Source organism: Eucyclogobius newberryi, unplaced genomic scaffold (assembly GCF_026437365.1).
Source record: "Eucyclogobius newberryi isolate DKJ021-1_F unplaced genomic scaffold, fEucNew1.0.hap1 SCAF_6, whole genome shotgun sequence".
Lineage (NCBI taxonomy): Eukaryota > Metazoa > Chordata > Actinopteri > Gobiiformes > Gobiidae > Eucyclogobius > Eucyclogobius newberryi.
Window position 1 is genome coordinate 1358490 of NW_027316278.1, and position 24867 is coordinate 1383356.

The 24867-nt window shown below is 53.3% G+C and overlaps 1 protein-coding gene across 1 annotated transcript in view; it reads left to right on the forward strand.

Annotated features, from left to right (window-relative positions):
- The first annotated feature begins 1923 nt into the window (after positions 1-1923).
- gtf2h2 (general transcription factor IIH, polypeptide 2) overlaps positions 1924-24867 on the forward strand; it is a 36225-nt gene continuing 13281 nt past the window's right edge. Inside the window, exons 1-11 of the mRNA XM_072432377.1 lie at positions 1924-2001; positions 5225-5302; positions 5366-5402; positions 5823-5909; positions 6203-6253; positions 10516-10570; positions 10851-10956; positions 18942-19032; positions 19549-19744; positions 19854-19917; positions 20457-20653. Of these exons, the coding sequence (XP_072288478.1) occupies positions 1946-2001; positions 5225-5302; positions 5366-5402; positions 5823-5909; positions 6203-6253; positions 10516-10570; positions 10851-10956; positions 18942-19032; positions 19549-19744; positions 19854-19917; positions 20457-20653 (1018 nt within the window). The 5' untranslated portion in view covers positions 1924-1945. The remainder of the gene's footprint in view (positions 2002-5224; positions 5303-5365; positions 5403-5822; positions 5910-6202; positions 6254-10515; positions 10571-10850; positions 10957-18941; positions 19033-19548; positions 19745-19853; positions 19918-20456; positions 20654-24867) is intronic.

Consider the following 24867-nt stretch of genomic DNA (forward strand, 5'->3'; position numbering starts at 1 on the left):
ATGTGGCTCTCTTTAGTCTCACTATGTGGCTCTTTAGTCTCACTATGTGGCTCTTTAGTCTCACTATGTGGCTCTTTAGTCTCACTATGTGGCTCTTTAGTCTCACTATGTGGCTCTTTAGTCTCACTATGTGGCTCTTTAGTCTCACTATGTGGCTCTTTAGTCTCACTATGTGGCTCTTTAGTCTCACTATGTGGCTCTTTAGTCTCACTATGTGGCTCTTTAGTCTCACTATGTGGCTCTTTAGTCTCACTATGTGGCTCTCTTTAGTCTCACTATGTGGCTCTCTTTAGTCTCACTATGTGGCTCTTTAGTCTCACTATGTGGCTCTCACTATGTGGCTCTTTAGTCTCACTATGTGGCTCTCTTTAGTCTCACTATGTGGCTCTCTTTAGTCTCACTATGTGGCTCTCTTTAGTCTCACTATGTGGCTCTCTTTAGTCTCACTATGTGGCTCTCTTTAGTCTCACTATGTGGCTCTCTTTAGTCTCACTATGTGGCTCTCTTTAGTCTCACTATGTGGCTCTTTAGTCTCACTATGTGGCTCTTTAGTCTCACTATGTGGCTCTTTAGTCTCACTATGTGGCTCTTTAGTCTCACTATGTGGCTCTTTAGTCTCACTATGTGGCTCTCTTTAGTCTCACTATGTGGCTCTTTAGTCTCACTATGTGGCTCTTTAGTCTCACTATGTGGCTCTTTAGTCTCACTATGTGGCTCTTTAGTCTCACTCTGTGGCTCTCTTTAGTCTCACTCTGTGGCTCTTTAGTCTCACTATGTGGCTCTCTTTAGTCTCACTCTGTGGCTCTTTAGTCTCACTATGTGGCTCTTTAGTCTCACTATGTGGCTCTTTAGTCTCACTATGTGGCTCTTTAGTCTCACTATGTGGCTCTCTTTAGTCTCACTATGTGGCTCTCTTTAGTCTCACTATGTGGCTCTTTAGTCTCACTATGTGGCTCTCTTTAGTCTCACTATGTGGCTCTCTTTAGTCTCACTATGTGGCTCTTTAGTCTCACTATGTGGCTCTCTTTAGTCTCACTATGTGGCTCTCTTTAGTCTCACTATGTGGCTCTTTAGTCTCACTATGTGGCTCTTTAGTCTCACTATGTGGCTCTTTAGTCTCACTATGTGGCTCTTTAGTCTCACTATGTGGCTCTTTAGTCTCACTATGTGGCTCTTTAGTCTCACTATGTGGCTCTCTTTAGTCTCACTATGTGGCTCTTTAGTCTCACTATGTGGCTCTTTAGTCTCACTCTGTGGCTCTTTAGTCTCACTATGTGGCTCTTTAGTCTCACTATGTGGCTCTTTAGTCTCACTATGTGGCTCTTTAGTCTCACTATGTGGCTCTTTAGTCTCACTATGTGGCTCTTTAGTCTCACTATGTGGCTCTTTAGTCTCACTATGTGGCTCTTTAGTCTCACTATGTGGCTCTTTAGTCTCACTATGTGGCTCTTTAGTCTCACTATGTGGCTCTCTTTAGTCTCACTATGTGGCTCTTTAGTCTCACTATGTGGCTCTCTTTAGTCTCACTATGTGGCTCTCTTTAGTCTCACTATGTGGCTCTCACTATGTGGCTCTTTAGTCTCACTATGTGGCTCTTCACGTCATTGGACAGAAGTGTTGCTGGAGATTTCAGGTTCAGTTCCCGTTATGTACCAGGGGGCGGGATCATGTACCAGGGGGCGGGATCATGTACCAGGGGGCGGGATCATGTACCAGGGGGCGGGATCATGTACCAGGGGGCGGGATCATGTACCAGGGGGCGGGATCAGCCCGGCTCATTCAGATGTCACTCAGGTACTCATCAGTGATGAGGGTGATATTTGAGGGGAACAAACTGTAAACAAATATTATCAGGAGGCTCCGCCCAGTGTGGAGGCTGGACCCTGCTGGACCAATGGGGTATTACACCTGACCCTTTGACCCTTTGCTCTTGTGTTTGAAGAACATGGACGAGGAGCCGGAGCGAGCCAAGCGCTGGGAGGGCGGCTACGAGAGGACATGGTACGACCCTCTGGACCCTCTGGACCCTCACGACCCTCTGGACCCTCTGGACCCTCACGACCCTCTGGACCCTCACGACCCTCTGGACCCTCTGGACCCTCACGACCCTCTGGACCCTCACGACCCTCTGGACCCTCACGACCCTCTGGACCCTCACGACCCTCTGGACCCTCACGACCATCTGGACCCTCACGACCCTCACGGCCCTCTCGACCCCTCTGGACCCTCACGCCCCTCTGTACCCTCACGCCCCTCTGGACCCCTCTCGGCCCCTCTCGACCCCTCTCGGCCCCTCTCGACCCCTCTCGGCCCCTCTCGACCCCTCTCGACCCCTCACGACCCCTCACGGCCCTCTCGACCCCTCTGGACCCTCACGCCCCTCTGGACCCTCACGCCCCTCTGGACCCCTCACAGCCCTCTCGACCCCTCTCGACCCTTCTCGGCCCTCTCGACCCCTCTCGACCCCTCTCGGCCCTCTGGACCCCTCTCGGCCCTCTCGACCCCTCTCGGCCCTCACGCCCCTCTGGACCCCTCTCGGCCCTCTGGACCCCTCTCGGCCCTCTCGACCCCTCTCGACCCCTTTCGGCCCTCTCGACCCCTCTCGGCCCTCTCGGCCCTCTCGACCCCTCTCGGCCCTCTCGGCCCCTCTCGACCCCTCTCGACCCCTCTCGGCCCTCTCGACCCCTCTCGGCCCTCACGGCCCTCTCGACCCCTCTCGGCCCTCTCGACCCCTCTCGGCCCTCTCGACCCCTCTCGGCCCTCTGGACCCCTCTGGACCCCTCTCGACCCCTCTCGGCCCTCTCGACCCCTCTCGGCCCCTCTCGGCCCTCTGGACCCCTCTCGGCCCTCTCGACCCCTCTCGGCCCTCTCGACCCCTCTCGACCCCTCTCGGCCCTCTGGACCCTCTCGGCCCTCTGGACCCCTCTCGGCCCTCTCGACCCCTCTCGGCCCTCTCGACCCCTCTCGACCCCTCTCGACCCCTCTCGACCCCTCTCGACCCCTCTCGGCCCTCTCGACCCCTCTCGGCCCTCTCGACCCCTTTCGGCCCTCTCGACCCCTCTCGACCCCTCTCGACCCCTCTCGGCCCCTCTCGGCCCCTCTCGGCCCCTTTCGGCCCTCTCGACCCCTCTCGACCCCTCTCGACCCCTCTCGACCCCTCTCGACCCCTCTCGACCCCTCTCGGCCCTCTCGACCCCTCTCGGCCCTCTCGACCCCTCTCGGCCCTCTCGACCCCTCTCGGCCCTCTCGACCCCTCTCGGCCCTCTCGACCCCTCTCGGCCCTCTCGACCCCTCTCGGCCCTCTCGACCCCTCTCGACCCCTCTCGGCCCTCTCGGCCCTCTCGACCCCTCTCGACCCCTCTCGGCCCTCTGGACCCTCACGGCCCTCTCGACCCCTCACGCCCCTCTGTACCCTCACGCCCCTCTGGACCCCTCTGGACCCCTCTCGACCCCTCTCGGCCCCTCTCGACCCCTCTCGACCCCTCTCGGCCCCTCTCGACCCCTCACGACCCCTCTGGACCCTCTGGACCCCTCACGGCCCTCTCGACCCCTCTGGACCCTCACGCCCCTCTGGACCCTCACGCCCCTCTGGACCCCTCACAGCCCTCTCGACCCCTCTCGACCCCTCTCGACCCCTCTCGACCCCTCTCGACCCCTCTCGACCCCTCTCGGCCCTCTCGACCCCTCTCGACCCCTCTCGGCCCCTCTCGACCCCTCTCGACCCCTCTCGACCCCCTCTCGGCCCTCTCGACCCCCTCTCGGCCCTCTGGACCCCTCTCGGCCCTCTGGACCCCTCTCGGCCCTCTCGACCCCTCTCGGCCCTTTCGGCCCTCTCGACCCCTCTCGGCCCTCTCGACCCCTCTCGACCCCTTTCGGCCCTCTCGACCCCTCTCGACCCCTTTCGGCCCTCTCGACCCCTCTCGACCCCTTTCGGCCCTCTCGACCCCTCTCGACCCCTCTCGACCCCTCTCGGCCCTCTCGACCCCTCTCGACCCCTTTCGGCCCTCTCGACCCCTCTCGACCCCTTTCGGCCCTCTCGACCCCTCTCGACCCCTCTCGGCCCTCTCGGCCCTCTCGGCCCTCTCGACCCCTCTCGGCCCTCTCGGCCCTCTCGACCCCTCTCGGCCCTCTCGGCCCTCTCGACCCCTCTCGGCCCTCTCGACCCCTCTCGGCCCTCTCGACCCCTCTCGACCCCTCTCGGCCCTCTCGACCCTCACGGCCCTCTCGACCCCTCTCGGCCCTCTGGACCCCTCTCGGCCCTCTGGACCCCTCTCGGCCCTCTGGACCCCTCTCGACCCCTCTCGGCCCCTCTCGGCCCTCTGGACCCCTCTCGGCCCTCTCGACCCCTCTCGGCCCTCTCGACCCCTCTCGGCCCTCTCGACCCCTCTCGGCCCTCTCGGCCCTCTGGACCCTCACGGCCCTCTCGACCCCTCTCGGCCCTCTCGACCCCTCTCGGCCCTCTCGACCCCTCTCGACCCCTCTCGGCCCTCTCGACCCTTCTCAACCGACTGAGTCGAAACGACGTTTCGACTCATCCAAGTGTCATTGTCAATCTGTGAATGTAGACCTGGAACTCAGATCTTTATTCCGTGTTAAGCCCCGCCCCGGTCAGAACTCACGCTGGACACAAAGATCGTGAGAAGATTCTGAGCAGGACAAAAGATGAAGAGAAAGAGTTAAAGAGACAAACTGTGTTCAAACAGAAAGACCTTTAAACAGGAGGGTTAAAGTTCAATCTCCCTGTTGTTTATAATGGAATTTTGAATCCCTGGAGAGGTCGACGCCCACAGCACTCTGATGTCATCAGGTCCTCAAGGAAGAGAAGGAGAGAGAGCCAGGGACAATAGGCGGCTGATGGCCCCTTACAGGACTGAGAGGAAACAAGAGGCTTGATGGAAACAAAGAGGTGTAAGTTTCTGTTGAAACAAACAACTTTTCATTCTACTTCAGGAGGTCCCGCCCAGTGGGCGGGGCTTACCACAGAATAGAATAAATATCTGAGTTCCAGGTCTAAATTCTCAGATTGACAATGACTCTTGGATGAAGTCGAAACGTTTTGTTTTTTACTAAAACTGAACCTTTTTCTTCAATGGACCTTATTAAACTCCAGTTTAATCACACCATGTCTGGACCATCGACGGTCCTGCGGTCCCTTAGTGGTCCTGCGGTCCCTTAGTGGCCCCTCGGTCAGTGGCCCCTGGTGGTCTCATGCTTGTGTTTGCAGGGAGGTGCTGAAGGAGGATGAGTCTGGATCACTCAAAGCTTCAGTTGAAGAAATCCTGTTCCAGTCCAAGAGGAAAAGGTCAGAGTGAACTTTGACCTCGGGTCATAAACGTCTCGTTCACTCTTCTCTCTTTTCTTCCAGAGTGACCGAGAGCCACGGTCAGGTGCGGCTGGGAATGGTCAGTGGAAAGACTGAACTCTAAGACTCTTTAAGACGTTTGACCCAGGTGTAGGTGTGAGTAAGCCCCGCCCTCAGGCAGGTCTAAAGTAGGAGGAGTTACAAAAGAGAAGGTTTAATGGTCGCTTTACGCGTCATATCATCAGTGATGGCGAGCTGCAGCTAACAATAGGATTTATGTGGCTTTTAGAACTAAGACAGAGACAATTACATCAAATGTGTTTAAAAAGTCTTAATGATCAGTAGAAACCGAGTCTAAACCGGGTCTAAACCGGGTCTAAACCGGGTCTAAACCGGGTCTAAACCGGGTCTAAACCGGGACTAAACCGGGACTAAACCGGGACTAAACCGGGACTAAACCGGGACTAAACCGGGACTAAACCGGGTCTAAACCGGGACTAAACCAGGACTTGTGTTTCAGATGCGTCACTTGTTTGTTGTCTTGGACTGTTCTCGGACCATGGAAGACCAGGACCTGAAACCCACAAGACTCGCCTCCACTCTGAAGGTCAGGTCCAAACCGGGTCCAAACGGTGTCTAAACCAGGTCTAAACCAGGTCTAAACCAGGTCTAAACCAGGTCTAAACCAGGTCTAAACCAGGTCTAAACCAGGACTAAACCAGGACTAAACCAGGACTAAACCAGGACTAAACCAGGTCTAAACCAGGTCTAAACCAGGACTAAACCAGGACTAAACCAGGACTAAACCAGGACTAAACCAGGACTAAACCAGGACTAAACCAGGACTAAACCAGGACTAAACCAGGACTGAGCTCATGTTTGTCTGTTTCTTTGTTTCAGCTTCTGGAAAAGTTTGTGGAGGAGTTTTTTGACCAGAATCCCATCAGCCAGGTACAAACACGTGTAACTGAAGTACTGAAGTACAAACACGTGTAACTGAAGTACTGAAGTACAAACACGTGTAACTGAAGTACTGAAGTACAAACACGTGTAACTGAAGTACTGAAGTACAAACACGTGTAACTGAAGTACTGAAGTACAAACACGTGTAACTGAAGTACTGAAGTACAAACACGTGTAACTGAAGTACTGAAGTACAAACACGTGTAGCTGAAATACTGAAGTACAAACACGTGTAACTGAAGTACTGAAGTACAAACACGTGTAACTGAAGTACTGAAGTACAAACACGTGTAACTGAAGTACTGAAGTACAAACACGTGTAACTGAAGTACTGAAGTACAAACACGTGTAACTGAAGTACTGAAGTACAAACACGTGTAACTGAAGTACTGAAGTACAAACACGTGTAACTGAAGTACTGAAGTACAAACACGTGTAACTGAAGTACTGAAGTACAAACACGTGTAACTGAAGTACTGAAGTACAAACACGTGTAACTGAAGTACTGAAGTACAAACACGTGTAACTGAAGTACTGAAGTACAAACACGTGTAACTGAAGTACTGAAGTACAAACACGTGTAACTGAAGTACTGAAGTACAAACACGTGTAGCTGAAATACTGAAGTACAAACACGTGTAGCTGAAGTACTGAAGTACAAACACGTGTAACTGAAGTACTGAAGTACAAACACGTGTAACTGAAGTACTGAAGTACAAACACGTGTAACTGAAGTACTGAAGTACAAACACGTGTAACTGAAGTACTGAAGTACAAACACGTGTAACTGAAGTACTGAAGTACAAACACGTGTAACTGAAGTACTGAAGTACAAACACGTGTAACTGAAGTACTGAAGTACAAACACGTGTAGCTGAAATACTGAAGTACAAACACGTGTAGCTGAAGTACTGAAGTACAAACACGTGTAACTGAAGTACTGAAGTACAAACACGTGTAACTGAAGTACTGAAGTACAAACACGTGTAACTGAAGTACTGAAGTACAAACACGTGTAACTGAAGTACTGAAGTACAAACACGTGTAACTGAAGTACTGAAGTACAAACACGTGTAACTGAAGTACTGAAGTACAAACACGTGTAGCTGAAGTACTGAAGTACAAACACGTGTAACTGAAGTACTGAAGTACAAACACGTGTAACTGAAGTACTGAAGTACAAACACGTGTAACTGAAGTACTGAAGTACAAACACGTGTAACTGAAGTACTGAAGTACAAACACGTGTAGCTGAAGTACTGAAGTACAAACACGTGTAACTGAAGTACTGAAGTACAAACACGTGTAACTGAAGTACTGAAGTACAAACACGTGTAACTGAAGTACTGAAGTACAAACACGTGTAACTGAAGTACTGAAGTACAAACACGTGTAGCTGAAGTACTGAAGTACAAACACGTGTAGCTGAAGTACTGAAGTACAAACACGTGTAACTGAAGTACTGAAGTACAAACACGTGTAACTGAAGTACTGAAGTACAAACACGTGTAACTGAAGTACTGAAGTACAAACACGTGTAACTGAAGTACTGAAGTACAAACACGTGTAACTGAAGTACTGAAGTACAAACACGTGTAACTGAAGTACTGAAGTACAAACACGTGTAACTGAAGTACTGAAGTACTGAAGTACAAACACGTGTAACTGAAGTACTGAAGTACTGAAGTACAAACACGTGTAACTGAAGTACTGAAGTACAAACACGTGTAGCTGAAGTACTGAAGTACAAACACGTGTAACTGAAGTACTGAAGTACAAACACGTGTAACTGAAGTACTGAAGTACAAACACGTGTAGCTGAAATACTGAAGTACAAACACGTGTAACTGAAGTACTGAAGTACAAACACGTGTAACTGAAGTACTGAAGTACAAACACGTGTAACTGAAGTACTGAAGTACAAACACGTGTAACTGAAGTACTGAAGTACAAACACGTGTAACTGAAGTACTGAAGTACAAACACGTGTAACTGAAGTACTGAAGTACAAACACGTGTAACTGAAGTACTGAAGTACAAACACGTGTAACTGAAGTACTGAAGTACAAACACGTGTAACTGAAGTACTGAAGTACAAACACGTGTAGCTGAAGTACTGAAGTACAAACACGTGTAACTGAAGTACTGAAGTACAAACACGTGTAACTGAAGTACTGAAGTACAAACACGTGTAACTGAAGTACTGAAGTACAAACACGTGTAACTGAAGTACTGAAGTACAAACACGTGTAACTGAAGTACTGAAGTACAAACACGTGTAACTGAAGTACTGAAGTACTGAAGTACAAACACGTGTAACTGAAGTACTGAAGTACTGAAGTACAAACACGTGTAACTGAAGTACTGAAGTACAAACACGTGTAGCTGAAGTACTGAAGTACAAACACGTGTAGCTGAAGTACTGAAGTACAAACACGTGTAACTGAAGTACTGAAGTACAAACACGTGTAACTGAAGTACTGAAGTACAAACACGTGTAACTGAAGTACTGAAGTACAAACACGTGTAGCTGAAGTACTGAAGTACAAACACGTGTAACTGAAGTACTGAAGTACAAACACGTGTAACTGAAGTACTGAAGTACAAACACGTGTAACTGAAGTACTGAAGTACTGAAGTACAAACACGTGTAACTGAAGTACTGAAGTACAAACACGTGTAACTGAAGTACTGAAGTACAAACACGTGTAGCTGAAGTACTGAAGTACAAACACGTGTAACTGAAGTACTGAAGTACAAACACGTGTAACTGAAGTACTGAAGTACAAACACGTGTAACTGAAGTACTGAAGTACAAACACGTGTAGCTGAAGTACTGAAGTACAAACACGTGTAACTGAAGTACTGAAGTACAAACACGTGTAACTGAAGTACTGAAGTACAAACACGTGTAACTGAAGTACTGAAGTACAAACACGTGTAGCTGAAGTACTGAAGTACAAACACGTGTTACTGAAGTACAAACACGTGTAGCTGAAGTACTGAAGTACAAACACGTGTAACTGAAGTACTGAAGTACAAACACGTGTAACTGAAGTACTGAAGTACAAACACGTGTAACTGAAGTACTGAAGTACAAACACGTGTAACTGAAGTACTGAAGTACAAACACGTGTAACTGAAGTACAAACACGTGTAACTGAAGTACAAACACGTGTAACTGAAGTACTGAAGTACAAACGCGTGTAACTGAAGTACTGAAGTACAAACGCGTGTAGCTGAAGTACTGAAGTACAAACGCGTGTAGCTGAAGTACAAACGCGTGTAGCTGAAGTACAAACGCGTGTAGCTGAAGTACAAACGCGTGTAGCTGAAGTACAAACGCGTGTAGCTGAAGTACAAACGCGTGTAGCTGAAGTACAAACGCGTGTCGCTGAAGTACTGAAGTACAAACGCGTGTAGCTGAAGTACTGAAGTACAAACGCGTGTAACTGAAGTACTGAAGTACAAACGCGTGTAGCTGAAGTACTGAAGTACAAACGCGTGTAGCTGAAGTACTGAAGTACAAACGCGTGTAGCTGAAGTACTGAAGTACAAACGCGTGTAGCTGAAGTACTGAAGTACAAACGCGTGTAGCTGAAGTACTGAAGTACAAACGCGTGTAGCTGAAGTACTGAAGTACAAACGCGTGTAGCTGAAGTACTGAAGTACAAACGCGTGTAGCTGAAGTACTGAAGTACAAACGCGTGTAGCTGAAGTACTGAAGTACAAACGCGTGTAACTGAAGTACTGAAGTACAAACGCGTGTAGCTGAAGTACTGAAGTACAAACGCGTGTAGCTGAAGTACTGAAGTACAAACGCGTGTAGCTGAAGTACTGAAGTACAAACGCGTGTAGCTGAAGTACTGAAGTACAAACGCGTGTAGCTGAAGTACTGAAGTACAAACGCGTGTAGCTGAAGTACTGAAGTACAAACGCGTGTAGCTGAAGTACTGAAGTACAAACGCGTGTAGCTGAAGTACTGAAGTACAAACGCGTGTAGCTGAAGTACTGAAGTACAAACGCGTGTAGCTGAAGTACTGAAGTACAAACGCGTGTAGCTGAAGTACAAACGCGTGTAGCTGAAGTACTGAAGTACAAACGCGTGTAACTGAAGTACTGAAGTACAGACGCGTGTAACTGAAGTACTGAAGTACAGAAGTACAAACGCGTGTAACTGAAGAAGTACAAACGCGTGTTGATAAAGTAATAAGCGTGTAATATGCCTGTAATAAGAGCTTTGTGTTAAGGTTGGAATCATCACGACGAAGAACAAGCGAGCGGAGAAGCTCACAGACCTGTCAGGTGAGACTGATGGTGATGATGATGAGGATGTTGGTGATGATGATGATGAGGATGTTGGTGATGATGATGAGGAGGATGAGGGTGATGATGAGGATGATGGTGAGGATGAGGATGATGGTGATGATGAGGAGGATGGTGATGGTGATGATGATGAGGAGGATGGTGATGATGAGGATGGTGATGAGGATGTTGGTGATGATGGTGATGAGGAGGAGGATGATGAGGATGATGTTGATGATGTGATGATGATGAAGAGTTTTTAAGTCCAGTGTTTGTTCAGGAAATCCGTCCAAACACGTGTTCGCTCTGAGGAAAGCTCTGGACACCGTCTGTTTGGGAGAACCATCTTTATTCAACGCTCTGAGCCTCGCCATCAACACGCTCAAGTGAGACACGCCACAGACACGCCACAGACACGCTCAAGTGAGACACGCCACAGACACGCCATCAACACGCTCAAGTGAGACACGCCACAGACACGCTCAAGTGAGACACGCCACAGACACGCCATCAACACGCTCAAGTGAGACACGCCACAGACACGCTCAAGTGAGACACGCCACAGACACGCCACAGACACGCTCAAGTGAGACACGCCACAGACACGCCATCAACACGCTCAAGTGAGACACGCCACAGACACGCTCAAGTGAGACACGCCACAGACACGCCACAGACACGCTCAAGTGAGACACGCCACAGACACGCCATCGACACGCTCAAGTGAGACACGCCACAGACACGCTCAAGTGAGACACGCCACAGACACGCCACAGACACGCTCAAGTGAGACACGCCACAGACACGCCATCGACACGCTCAAGTGAGACACGCCACAGACACGCTCAAGTGAGACACGCCACAGACACGCCACAGACACGCTCAAGTGAGACACGCCATCAACACGCTCAAGTGAGACACGCCACAGACACGCCACAGACACGCTCAAGTGAGACACGCCACAGACACGCCATCAACACGCTCAAGTGAGACACGCCACAGACACGCTCAAGTGAGACACGCCATCAACACGCTCAAGTGAGACACGCCACAGACACGCCACAGACACGCTCAAGTGAGACACGCCACAGACACGCCACAGACACGCTCAAGTGAGACACGCCACAGACACGCTCAAGTGAGACACGCCACAGACACGCTCAAGTGAGACACGCCACAGACACGCTCAAGTGAGACACGCCACAGACACGCTCAAGTGAGACACGCCACAGACACGCCACAGACACGCTCAAGTGAGACACGCCACAGACACGCCATCAACACGCTCAAGTGAGACACGCAACAGACACGCTCAAGTGAGACACGCCACAGACACGCCACAGACACGCTCAAGTGAGACACGCCACAGACACGCCATCAACACGCTCAAGTGAGACACGCCACAGACACGCTCAAGTGAGACACGCCACAGACACGCCACAGACACGCTCAAGTGAGACACGCCACAGACACGCCATCAACACGCTCAAGTGAGACACGCCACAGACACGCTCAAGTGAGACACGCCACAGACACGCCACAGACACGCTCAAGTGAGACACGCCACAGACACGCCACAGACACGCTCAAGTGAGACACGCCACAGACACGCTCAAGTGAGACACGCCACAGACACGCTCAAGTGAGACACGCCACAGACACGCCACAGACACGCTCAAGTGAGACACGCCACAGACACGCCACAGACACGCTCAAGTGAGACACGCCACAGACACGCTCAAGTGAGACACGCCACAGACACGCTCAAGTGAGACACGCCACAGACACGCTCAAGTGAGACACGCCACAGACACGCCACAGACACGCTCAAGTGAGACACGCCACAGACACGCCACAGACACGCTCAAGTGAGACACGCCACAGACACGCTCAAGTGAGACACGCCACAGACACGCCACAGACACGCTCAAGTGAGACACGCCACAGACACGCTCAAGTGAGACACGCCACAGACACGCCACAGACACGCTCAAGTGAGACACGCCACAGACACGCTCAAGTGAGACGCGCTCAAGTGAGACACGCCACAGACACGCTCAAGTGAGACACGCCACAGACACGCTCAAGTGAGACACGCCACAGACGCGCCACAGACGCGCCACAGATGCGCTCAAGTGAGACACGCCACAGACACGCTCAAGTGAGACACGCCACAGACACGCCACAGACACGCTCAAGTGAGACATGCCACAGACACGCTCAAGTGAGACACGCCACAGACACGCTCAAGTGAGACACGCCACAGACACGCTCAAGTGAGACACGCCACAGACACGCTCAAGTGAGACACGCCACAGACACGCTCAAGTGAGACACGCCACAGACACGCTCAAGTGAGACATGCCACAGACACGCCACAGACACTCTCAAGTGAGACACGCCACAGACACGCCACAGACGCGCTCAAGTGAGACACGCCACAGACGCGCTCAAGTGAGACACGCCACAGACGCGCTCAAGTGAGACACGCCACAGACACGCCACAGACACGCCACAGACACGCCACAGACACGCCACAGACACGCCACAGACACGCCACAGACGCGCTCAAGTGAGACACGCCACAGACACGCTCAAGTGAGACACGCCACAGACACGCCACAGACACGCTCAAGTGAGACACGCCACAGACACTCTCAAGTGAGACACGCCACAGACACTCAAGTGAGACACGCCACAGACACGCTCAAGTGAGACACGCCACAGACACGCTCAAGTGAGACACGCCACTGACACGCTCAAGTGAGACATGCCACAGACACGCCACAGACACGCTCAAGTGAGACATGCCACAGACACGCCACAGACACTCTCAAGTGAGACACGCCACAGACACGCCACAGACGCGCTCAAGTGAGACACGCCACAGACGCGCTCAAGTGAGACACGCCACAGACGCGCTCAAGTGAGACACGCCACAGACACGCCACAGACACGCCACAGACACGCCACAGACACGCCACAGACACGCCACAGACACGCCACAGACACGCCACAGACGCGCTCAAGTGAGACACGCCACAGACACGCTCAAGTGAGACACGCCACAGACACTCTCAAGTGAGACACGCCACAGACACTCTCAAGTGAGACACGCCACAGACACTCAAGTGAGACACGCCACAGACACGCTCAAGTGAGACACGCCACAGACACGCTCAAGTGAGACACGCCACAGACACGCCACAGACACGCTCAAGTGAGACACGCCACAGACACGCTCAAGTGAGACACGCCACAGACACGCTCAAGTGAGACACGCCACAGACACGCCACAGACACGCTCAAGTGAGACACGCCACAGACACGCTCAAGTGAGACACGCCACAGACACGCTCAAGTGAGACACGCCACAGACACGCCATCAACACACTCAAGTGAGACACGCCACAGACACGCTCAAGTGAGACACGCCACAGACACGCCACAGACACGCTCAAGTGAGACACGCCACAGACACGCCATCAACACGCTCAAGTGAGACACGCCACAGACACGCTCAAGTGAGACACGCCACAGACACGCTCAAGTGAGACACGCCACAGACACGCTCAAGTGAGACACGCCACAGACACGCCACAGACACGCTCAAGTGAGACACGCCACAGACACGCTCAAGTGAGACACGCCACAGACACGCCACAGACACGCTCAAGTGAGACACGCCACAGACACGCTCAAGTGAGACACGCCACAGACACGCCACAGACACGCTCAAGTGAGACACGCCACAGACACGCTCAAGTGAGACACGCCACAGACACGCTCAAGTGAGACACGCCACAGACACGCCACAGACACGCTCAAGTGAGACACGCCACAGACACGCTCAAGTGAGACACGCCACAGACACGCCACAGACACGCCACAGACACGCTCAAGTGAGACACGCCACAGACACGCCACAGACACGCTCAAGTGAGACACGCCACAGACACGCTCAAGTGAGACACGCCACAGACACGCCACAGACACGCTCAAGTGAGACACGCCACAGACACGCTCAAGTGAGACGCGCTCAAGTGAGACACGCCACAGACACGCTCAAGTGAGACACGCCACAGACACGCTCAAGTGAGACACGCCACAGACGCGCCACAGATGCGCTCAAGTGAGACACGCCACAGACACGCTCAAGTGAGACACGCCACAGACACGCCACAGACACGCTCAAGTGAGACACGCCACAGACACGCTCAAGTGAGACACGCCACAGACACGCTCAAGTGAGACACGCCACAGACACGCTCAAGTGAGACACGCCACAGACACGCTCAAGTGAGACACGCCACAGACACGCTCAAGTGAGACACGCCACAGACACGCTCAAGTGAGACACGCCACAGACACGCTCAAGTGAGACACGCCACAGACACGCTCAAGTGAGACATGCCACAGACACGCCACAGACACTCTCAAGTGAGACACGCCACAGACACGCCACAGACGCGCTCAAGTGAGACACGCCACAGACGCGCTCAAGTGAGACACGCCACAGACGCGCTCAAGTGAGACACGCCACAGACGCGCTCAAGTGAGACACGCCACAGACACGCTCAAGTGAGACACGCCACAGACACGCTCAAGTGAGACATGCCACAGACACGCCACAGACACGCTCAAGTGAGACACGCCACAGACACGCTCAAGTGAGACACGCCACAGACACGCTCAAGTGAGACACGCCACAGACACGCTCAAGTGAGACACGCCACAGACACGCCACAGACACGCTCAAGTGAGACACGCCACAGACACGCTCAAGTGAGACACGCCACAGACACGCTCAAGTGAGACACGCCACAGACACGCCACAGACACGCTCAAGTGAGACACGCCACAGACACGCTCAAGTGAGACACGCCACAGACACGCTCAAGTGAGACACGCCACAGACACGCCATCAACACACTCAAGTGAGACACGCCACAGACACGCTCAAGTGAGACACGCCACAGACACGCCACAGACACGCTCAAGTGAGACACGCCACAGACACGCCATCAACACGCTCAAGTGAGACACGCCACAGACACGCTCAAGTGAGACACGCCACAGACACGCCACAGACACGCTCAAGTGAGACACGCCACAGACACGCTCAAGTGAGACACGCCACAGACACGCTCAAGTGAGACACGCCACAGACACGCCACAGACACGCTCAAGTGAGACACACCACAGACACGCTCAAGTGAGACACGCCACAGACACGCCACAGACACGCTCAAGTGAGACACGCCACAGACACGCTCAAGTGAGACACGCCACAGACACGCCACAGACACGCTCAAGTGAGACACGCCACAGACACGCTCAAGTGAGACACGCCACAGACACGCTCAAGTGAGACACGCCACAGACACGCTCAAGTGAGACACGCCACAGACACGCCACAGACACGCTCAAGTGAGACACGCCACAGACACGCTCAAGTGAGACACGCCACAGACACGCCACAGACACGCCACAGACACGCTCAAGTGAGACACGCCACAGACACGCCACAGACACGCTCAAGTGAGACACGCCACAGACACGCTCAAGTGAGACACGCCACAGACACGCCACAGACACGCTCAAGTGAGACACGCCACAGACACGCTCAAGTGAGACGCGCTCAAGTGAGACACGCCACAGACACGCTCAAGTGAGACACGCCACAGACACGCTCAAGTGAGACACGCCACAGACGCGCCACAGACGCGCCACAGATGCGCTCAAGTGAGACACGCCACAGACACGCTCAAGTGAGACACGCCACAGACACGCCACAGACACGCTCAAGTGAGACACGCCACAGACACGCTCAAGTGAGACACGCCACAGACACGCTCAAGTGAGACACGCCACAGACACGCTCAAGTGAGACACGCCACAGACACGCTCAAGTGAGACACGCCACAGACACGCTCAAGTGAGACACGCCACAGACACGCTCAAGTGAGACACGCCACAGACACGCTCAAGTGAGACATGCCACAGACACGCCACAGACACTCTCAAGTGAGACACGCCACAGACACGCCACAGACGCGCTCAAGTGAGACACGCCACAGACGCGCTCAAGTGAGACACGCCACAGACGCGCTCAAGTGAGACACGCCACAGACACGCTCAAGTGAGACACGCCACAGACACGCCACAGACACGCCACAGACACGCCACAGACACGCCACAGACACGCCACAGACACGCCACAGACACGCCACAGACACGCTCAAGTGAGACACGCCACAGACACGCTCAAGTGAGACACGCCACAGACACGCCACAGACACGCTCAAGTGAGACACGCCACAGACACGCTCAAGTGAGACACGCCACAGACACGCCACAGACACGCTCAAGTGAGACACGCCACAGACACTCTCAAGTGAGACACGCCACAGACACTCAAGTGAGACACGCCACAGACACGCTCAAGTGAGACACGCCACAGACACGCTCAAGTGAGACACGCCACAGACACGCCACAGACACGCTCAAGTGAGACACGCCACAGACACGCTCAAGTGAGACACGCCACAGACGCGCCACAGACACGCTACAGACACGCTCAAGTGAGACACGCCACAGACACGCTCAAGTGAGACACGCCACAGACACGCTCAAGTGAGACACGCCACAGACACGCTCAAGTGAGACACGCCACAGACACGCTCAAGTGAGACACGCCACAGACACGCTCAAGTGAGACACGCCACAGACACGCCACAGACACGCTCAAGTGAGACACGCCACAGACGCGCTCAAGTGAGACACGCCACAGACGCGCCACAGACGCGCTCAAGTGAGACATGCCACAGACACTCTCAAGTGAGACACGCCACAGACACGCCACAGACACGCCACAGACGCGCTCAAGTGAGACACGCCACAGACGCGCTCAAGTGAGACACTCCACAGACACGCCACAGACGCGCTCAAGTGAGACACGCCACAGACACGCTCAAGTGAGACACGCCACAGACACGCTCAAGTGAGACATGCCACAGACACGCCACAGACACGCTCAAGTGAGACATGCCACAGACACGCCACAGACACTCAAGTGAGACACGCCACAGACACGCCACAGACACGCTCAAGTGAGACACGCCACAGACACGCTCAAGTGAGACACGCCACAGACACTCAAGTGAGACACGCTACAGACACTCTCAAGTGAGACATGCCACAGACACGCCACAGACACGCTCAAGTGAGACATGCCACAGACACGCCACAGACACGCTCAAGTGAGACACGCCACAGACACGCTCAAGTGAGACACGCCACAGACACTCTCAAGTGAGACACGCCACAGACACGCCACAGACACGCTCAAGTGAGACACGCAACAGACACGCTCAAGTGAGACACGCAACAGACACGCTCAAGTGAGACACGCCACAGACACGCCACAGACACGCCACAGACACGCCACAGACACGCCACAGACACGCCACAGACACGCTCAAGTGAGACACGCAACAGACACGCTCAAGTGAGACACGCCACAGACACGCCACAGACACGCCACAGACACGCCACAGACACGCCACAGACACGCCACAGACACGCCACAGACACGCTCAAGTGAGACACGCCACAGACACGCTCAAGTGAGACACGCCACAGACACGCTCAAGTGAGACATGCCACAGACACGCCACAGACACGCTCAAGTGAGACACGCCACAGACACGCTCAAGTGAGACACGCCACAGACACGCTCAAGTGAGACATGCCACAGACACGCCACAGACACGCTCAAGTGAGACACGCCACAGACACGCCACAGACACGCTCAAGTGAGACATGCCACAGACACGCCACAGACACGCTCAAGTGAGACACCCAACAGACGCGGCGCCACAGATGGGCAGCTCTGCTTGTGTACAAGTCTCTACATGGCCTAGCACCAAAGTACATCTCGGACATGTGAGTGCCATATGAACCATCTCGGACGGTGGTGAGAGGGTCAGAACACGCGCTGGTCAGATGGTCAGTCGGCATTAAGGCCACCGCAAAGTCCAGGAAGAGCCTGGACTTTGCAGTGCATGTTTGAGCGTCTCTAGACGTCAGCGCACTATCTGCCTCTGCCACGTCTGTGCTGAGCGTGTGGATCTTTGACCAGGATTCTCTGGGCGACGCCTCCACTTTATGTTGATTATGATGAATGATTTTGTACATGGTCCATGACACAAGTTTTCCTCCTGCAGCGTCTGGACTTTTCTAAACGTGAAACACACAAACCGCCTTGGACACTATAAATGTACAATCTGTCTCCACTCCGGAGCGGCTTTGTTCTGCTCATGACTGTGTTCTGTGTGTGTTCTGTGTGTGCTCTGTGTGTGTTCTGCAGACACATGCCAGGCCACACCAGTCGAGAGGTTCTGGTCGTCATGAGCAGTTTGACCACGTGTGACCCAGCCAACATCTATGAACTCATCAAGGTCAGGAGCGTCCACGTGTAGACCTGCTTTTGTCCTGCTTTAGTCCTGCTTTTGTCCTGCTTTAGTCCTGCTTTTGTCCTGCTTTAGACCTGCTTTTGTCCTGCTTTAGACCTGCTTTTGTCCTGCTTTAGACCTGCTTTAGTCCTGCTTTAGACCTGCTTTTGTCCTGCTTTAGACCTGCTTTTGTCCTGCTTTAGACCTGCTTTTGTCCTGCTTTAGACCTGCTTTTGTCCTGCTTTAGACCTGCTTTTGTCCTGCTTTAGACCTGCTTTTGTCCTGCTTTAGACCTGCTTTTGTCCTGCTTTAGACCTGCTTTAGTCCTGCTTTAGACCTGCTTTTGTCCTGCTTTAGACCTGCTTTAGACCTGCTTTAGACCTGCTTTAGTCCTGCTTTAGACCTGCTTTTGTCCTGCTTTAGACCTGCTTTAGACCTGCTTTAGACCTGCTTTAGTCCTGCTTTAGTCCTGCTTTAGACCTGCTTTAGTCCTGCTTTAGACCTGGTCTGTTCTCTCCTCAGACCCTGAAGTCCCTGCAAGTCCGGGTCTCGGTCATCGGTCTGTCGGCAGAAGTCCGGGTCTGCACGGTTCTGACCCGAGAGACCGGCGGCTCGTACCATGTGATCCTGGACGAGGGACACTTCAGAGATCTGCTGCTGCTGCACGTGAAGCCGCCGCCCTCCAGCGCCGCCGCCGAGTGCTCGCTCATACGCATGGGTAAAACCTGGCTCAGTGGCGCCCCCTGTGGTGTGTTTAAAGCGGCTCAGTGGCGCCCCCTGTGGTGTGTTTAAAGCGGCTCAGTGGCGCCCCCTGTGGTGTGTTTCAGGGTTTCCTCAGCACACGATGGTGGATCTGAGCGACCAGGAGGCCAAGCCGTCCTTCAGCATGGCGTGAGTAACGGCTCCAACAGGAACTCAAAACATTGTAAACTGAAGCCATAAAAGCTTTAGAGCGGCTTTAGAACAGCGGCTTCAGAGCGGCTTTAGAACAGCGGCTTTAGAACAGCGGCTTTAGAACAGCGGCTTTAGAACAGCGGCTTTAGAACAGCGGCTTTAGAACAGCGGCTTTAGAACAGCGGCTTTAGAACAGCGGCTTTAGAACAGCGGCTTTACAACAGCGGCTTTAGAACAGCGGCTTTAGAACAGCGGCTTCAGAGCGGCTTTAGAACAGCGGCTTTAGAACAGCGGCTTTAGAACAGCGGCTTTAGAACAGCGGCTTTAGAACAGCGGCTTTAGAACAGCGGCTTCAGAGCGGCTTTAGAACAGCGGCTTTAGAACAGCGGCTTTAGAACAGCGGCTTTAGAACAGCGGCTTCAGAGCGGCTTAACAGAGGTTGTTTGTGAACGTATATGAACTGTTTAGGTAAATTCATGGCACAAAGTGAACTCTGCAGGTCGTGCATCATGTGACTTTGGCCGCTGTGTTTTCAGTCACCTGGAGAGCGCTGCTGCTGGTGCTGCTGCTGGTGCTGCTGCTGGTGCTGCTGGTGCTGCTGGTGCTGCTGGTGCTGGTGCTGGTGCTGGTGCTGCTGCTGCTGGTGCTGGTGCTGGTCTCTCTCTCGGAGGATACTTTTGCCCTCAGTGTCACGGGAAATACACTGAGCTCCCGGTCGAGTGTAAAGTCTGTGGTATGAACTTTATGTCTGATTCCACCTGGTTTTGACTCACCTTTGACTCTGTCTTGACTCATCTCTGACTCATGTCTTGACTCATCTCTGACTCATGTCTTGACTCTGCTCTGACTCATGTCTTGACTCTGCTCTGACTCATGTCTTGACTCAGCTCTGACTCAGCTCTGACTCATGTCTTGACTCAGCTCTGACTCATGTCTTGACTCATGTCTTGACTCAGCTCTGACTCATGTTTTGACTCAGCTCTGACTCATGTCTTGACTCATGTCTTGACTCATGTCTTGACTCATGTCTTGACTCATGTCTTGACTCAGCTCTGACTCATGTTTTGACTCTGCTCTGACTCGTGTCTTGACTCTGCTCTGACTCATGTCTTGACTCATGTCTTGACTCATGTCTTGACTCATGTCTTGACTCAGCTCTGACTCATGTTTTGACTCTGCTCTGACTCGTGTCTTGACTCTGCTCTGACTCATGTCTTGACTCATGTCTTGACTCATGTCTTGACTCATGTCTTGACTCATGTCTTGACTGCTCTGACTCATGTCTTGACTCTGCTCTGACTCACATCGTGCCTCATGTCTTGACTCTGCCTCATGTCGTGCTTCATATCGTGCCTCATGTCTTGACTCTGCCTCATGTCGTGCCTCAGGTCTTGACTCTGCCTCATGTCGTGACTCTGCCTCAGGTCTTGACTCTGCCTCAGGTCTTGACTCTGCCTCAGGTCTTGACTCTGCCTCATGTCTTGACTCTGCCTCAGGTCTTGACTCTGCCTCAGGTCTTGACTCTGCCTCATGTCTTGACTCTGCCTCATGTCTTGACTCTGCCTCAGGTCTTGACTCTGCCTCATGTCTTGCCTCTGCCTCATGTCTTGACTCTGCCTCATGTCGTGCCTCATGTCGTGCCTCATGTCTTGACTCTGCCTCATGTCGTGCCTCATGTCTTGACTCTGCCTCATGTCTTGACTCTGCCTCATGTCTTGACTCTGCCTCATGTCGTGCCTCATGTCGTGCCTAATGTCGTGCCTCATGTCGTGCCTCATGTCTTGACTCTGCCTCATGTCGTGCCTCATGTCTTGACTCTGCCTCAGGTCTTGACTCTGCCTCATGTCTTGACTCTGCCTCAGGTCTTGACTCTGCCTCAGGTCTTGACTCTGCCTCATGTCTTGACTCTGCCTCATGTCTTGACTCTGCCTCATGTCTTGACTCTGCCTCATGTCTTGACTCTGCCTCAGGTCTTGACTCTGCCTCAGGTCTTGACTCTGCCTCATGTCTTGACTCTGCCTCATGTCTTGACTGTCTTGACTCTGCCTCATGTCTCGACTCTGCCTCATGTCTCGACTCTGCCTCAGGTCTTGACTCTGCCTCAGGTCTCGACTCTGCCTCAGGTCTCGACTCTGCCTCAGGTCTCGACTCTGCCTCAGGTCTCGACTCTGCCTCAGGTCTCGACTATGCCTCATGTCTCGACTCTGCCTCATGTCTCGACTCTGCCTCATGTCTCGACTCTGCCTCATGTCTCGACTCTGCCTCATGTCTCGACTCTGCCTCATGTCTCGACTCTGCCTCATGTCTCGACTCTGCCTCATGTCTCGACTCTGCCTCATGTCTTGACTGTCTTGACTCTGCCTCATGTCTCGACTCTGCCTCATGTCTCGACTCTGCCTCATGTCTCGACTCTGCCTCATGTCTCGACTCTGCCTCAGGTCTCGACTCTGCCTCATGTCTCGACTCTGCCTCATGTCTCGACTCTGCCTCATGTCTCGACTCTGCCTCAGGTCTCGACTCTGCCTCATGTCTCGACTCTGCCTCATGTCTCGACTCTGCCTCATGTCTCGACTCTGCCTCAGGTCTCGACTCTGCCTCATGTCTTGACTCTGCCTCATGTCTTGACTGCCTCATGTCTCGACTCTGCCTCATGTCTCGACTCTGCCTCATGTCTCGACTCTGCCTCATGTCTCGACTCTGCCTCATGTCTCGACTCTGCCTCATGTCTCGACTCTGCCTCATGTCTCGACTCTGCCTCAGGTCTCGACTCTGCCTCATGTCTCGACTCTGCCTCATGTCTTGACTGCCTCATGTCTCGACTCTGCCTCATGTCTCGACTCTGCCTCATGTCTCGACTCTGCCTCATGTCTCGACTCTGCCTCATGTCTCGACTCTGCCTCATGTCTCGACTCTGCCTCATGTCTCGACTCTGCCTCAGGTCTCGACTCTGCCTCAGGTCTCGACTCTGCCTCATGTCTCGACTCTGCCTCATGTCTCGACTCTGCCTCATGTCTCGACTCTGCCTCATGTCTCGACTCTGCCTCATGTCTCGACTCTGCCTCATGTCTCGACTCTGCCTCATGTCTCGACTCTGCCTCATGTCTCGACTCTGCCTCATGTCTCGACTCTGCCTCATGTCTCGACTCTGCCTCATGTCTCGACTCTGCCTCATGTCTTGACTGTCTTGACTCTGCCTCATGTCTCGACTCTGCCTCATGTCTCGACTCTGCCTCATGTCTCGACTCTGCCTCATGTCTCGACTCTGCCTCATGTCTCGACTCTGCCTCATGTCTCGACTCTGCCTCATGTCTCGACTCTGCCTCATGTCTCGACTCTGCCTCAGGTCTCGACTCTGCCTCATGTCTTGACTGTCTTGACTCTGCCTCATGTCTCGACTCTGCCTCATGTCTCGACTCTGCCTCATGTCTCGACTCTGCCTCATGTCTCGACTCTGCCTCAGGTCTCGACTCTGCCTCAGGTCTCGACTCTGCCTCATGTCTCGACTCTGCCTCAGGTCTCGACTCTGCCTCATGTCTCGACTCTGCCTCATGTCTCGACTCTGCCTCATGTCTCGACTCTGCCTCAGGTCTCGACTCTGCCTCATGTCTTGACTCTGCCTCATGTCTTGACTGCCTCATGTCTCGACTCTGCCTCATGTCTCGACTCTGCCTCATGTCTCGACTCTGCCTCATGTCTCGACTCTGCCTCATGTCTCGACTCTGCCTCATGTCTCGACTCTGCCTCATGTCTCGACTCTGCCTCAGGTCTCGACTCTGCCTCATGTCTTGACTCTGCCTCATGTCTTGACTGCCTCATGTCTCGACTCTGCCTCATGTCTCGACTCTGCCTCATGTCTCGACTCTGCCTCATGTCTCGACTCTGCCTCATGTCTCGACTCTGCCTCATGTCTCGACTCTGCCTCATGTCTCGACTCTGCCTCAGGTCTCGACTCTGCCTCAGGTCTCGACTCTGCCTCATGTCTCGACTCTGCCTCATGTCTCGACTCTCCCTCATGTCTCGACTCTGCCTCATGTCTCGACTCTGCCTCATGTCTCGACTCTGCCTCAGGTCTCGACTCTGCCTCATGTCTCGACTCTGCCTCATGTCTCGACTCTGCCTCATGTCTCGACTCTGCCTCATGTCTCGACTCTGCCTCATGTCTCGACTCTGCCTCATGTCTCGACTCTGCCTCATGTCTCGACTCTGCCTCATGTCTCGACTCTGCCTCATGTCTCGACTCTGCCTCATGTCTTGACTGTCTTGACTCTGCCTCATGTCTCGACTCTGCCTCATGTCTCGACTCTGCCTCATGTCTCGACTCTGCCTCATGTCTCGACTCTGCCTCATGTCTCGACTCTGCCTCATGTCTCGACTCTGCCTCATGTCTCGACTCTGCCTCATGTCTCGACTCTGCCTCAGGTCTCGACTCTGCCTCATGTCTCGACTCTGCCTCATGTCTCGACTCTGCCTCAGGTCTCGACTCTGCCTCAGGTCTTGACTCTGCCTCATGTCTCGACTCTGCCTCATGTCTCGACTCTGCCTCATGTCTCGACTCTGCCTCATGTCTCGACTCTGCCTCATGTCTCGACTCTGCCTCATGTCTTGACTGTCTTGACTCTGCCTCATGTTTAGACTGTCTTGACTCTGCCTCATGTCTCGACTCTGCCTCATGTCTCGACTCTGCCTCATGTCTCGACTCTGCCTCATGTCTCGACTCTGCCTCATGTCTCGACTCTGCCTCATGTCTCGACTCTGCCTCATGTCTCGACTCTGCCTCATGTCTCGACTCTGCCTCATGTCTCGACTCTGCCTCATGTCTCGACTCTGCCTCATGTCTCGACTCTGCCTCATGTCTCGACTCTGCCTCATGTCTCGACTCTGCCTCATGTCTCGACTCTGCCTCATGTCTCGACTCTGCCTCATGTCTTGACTGTCTTGACTCTGCCT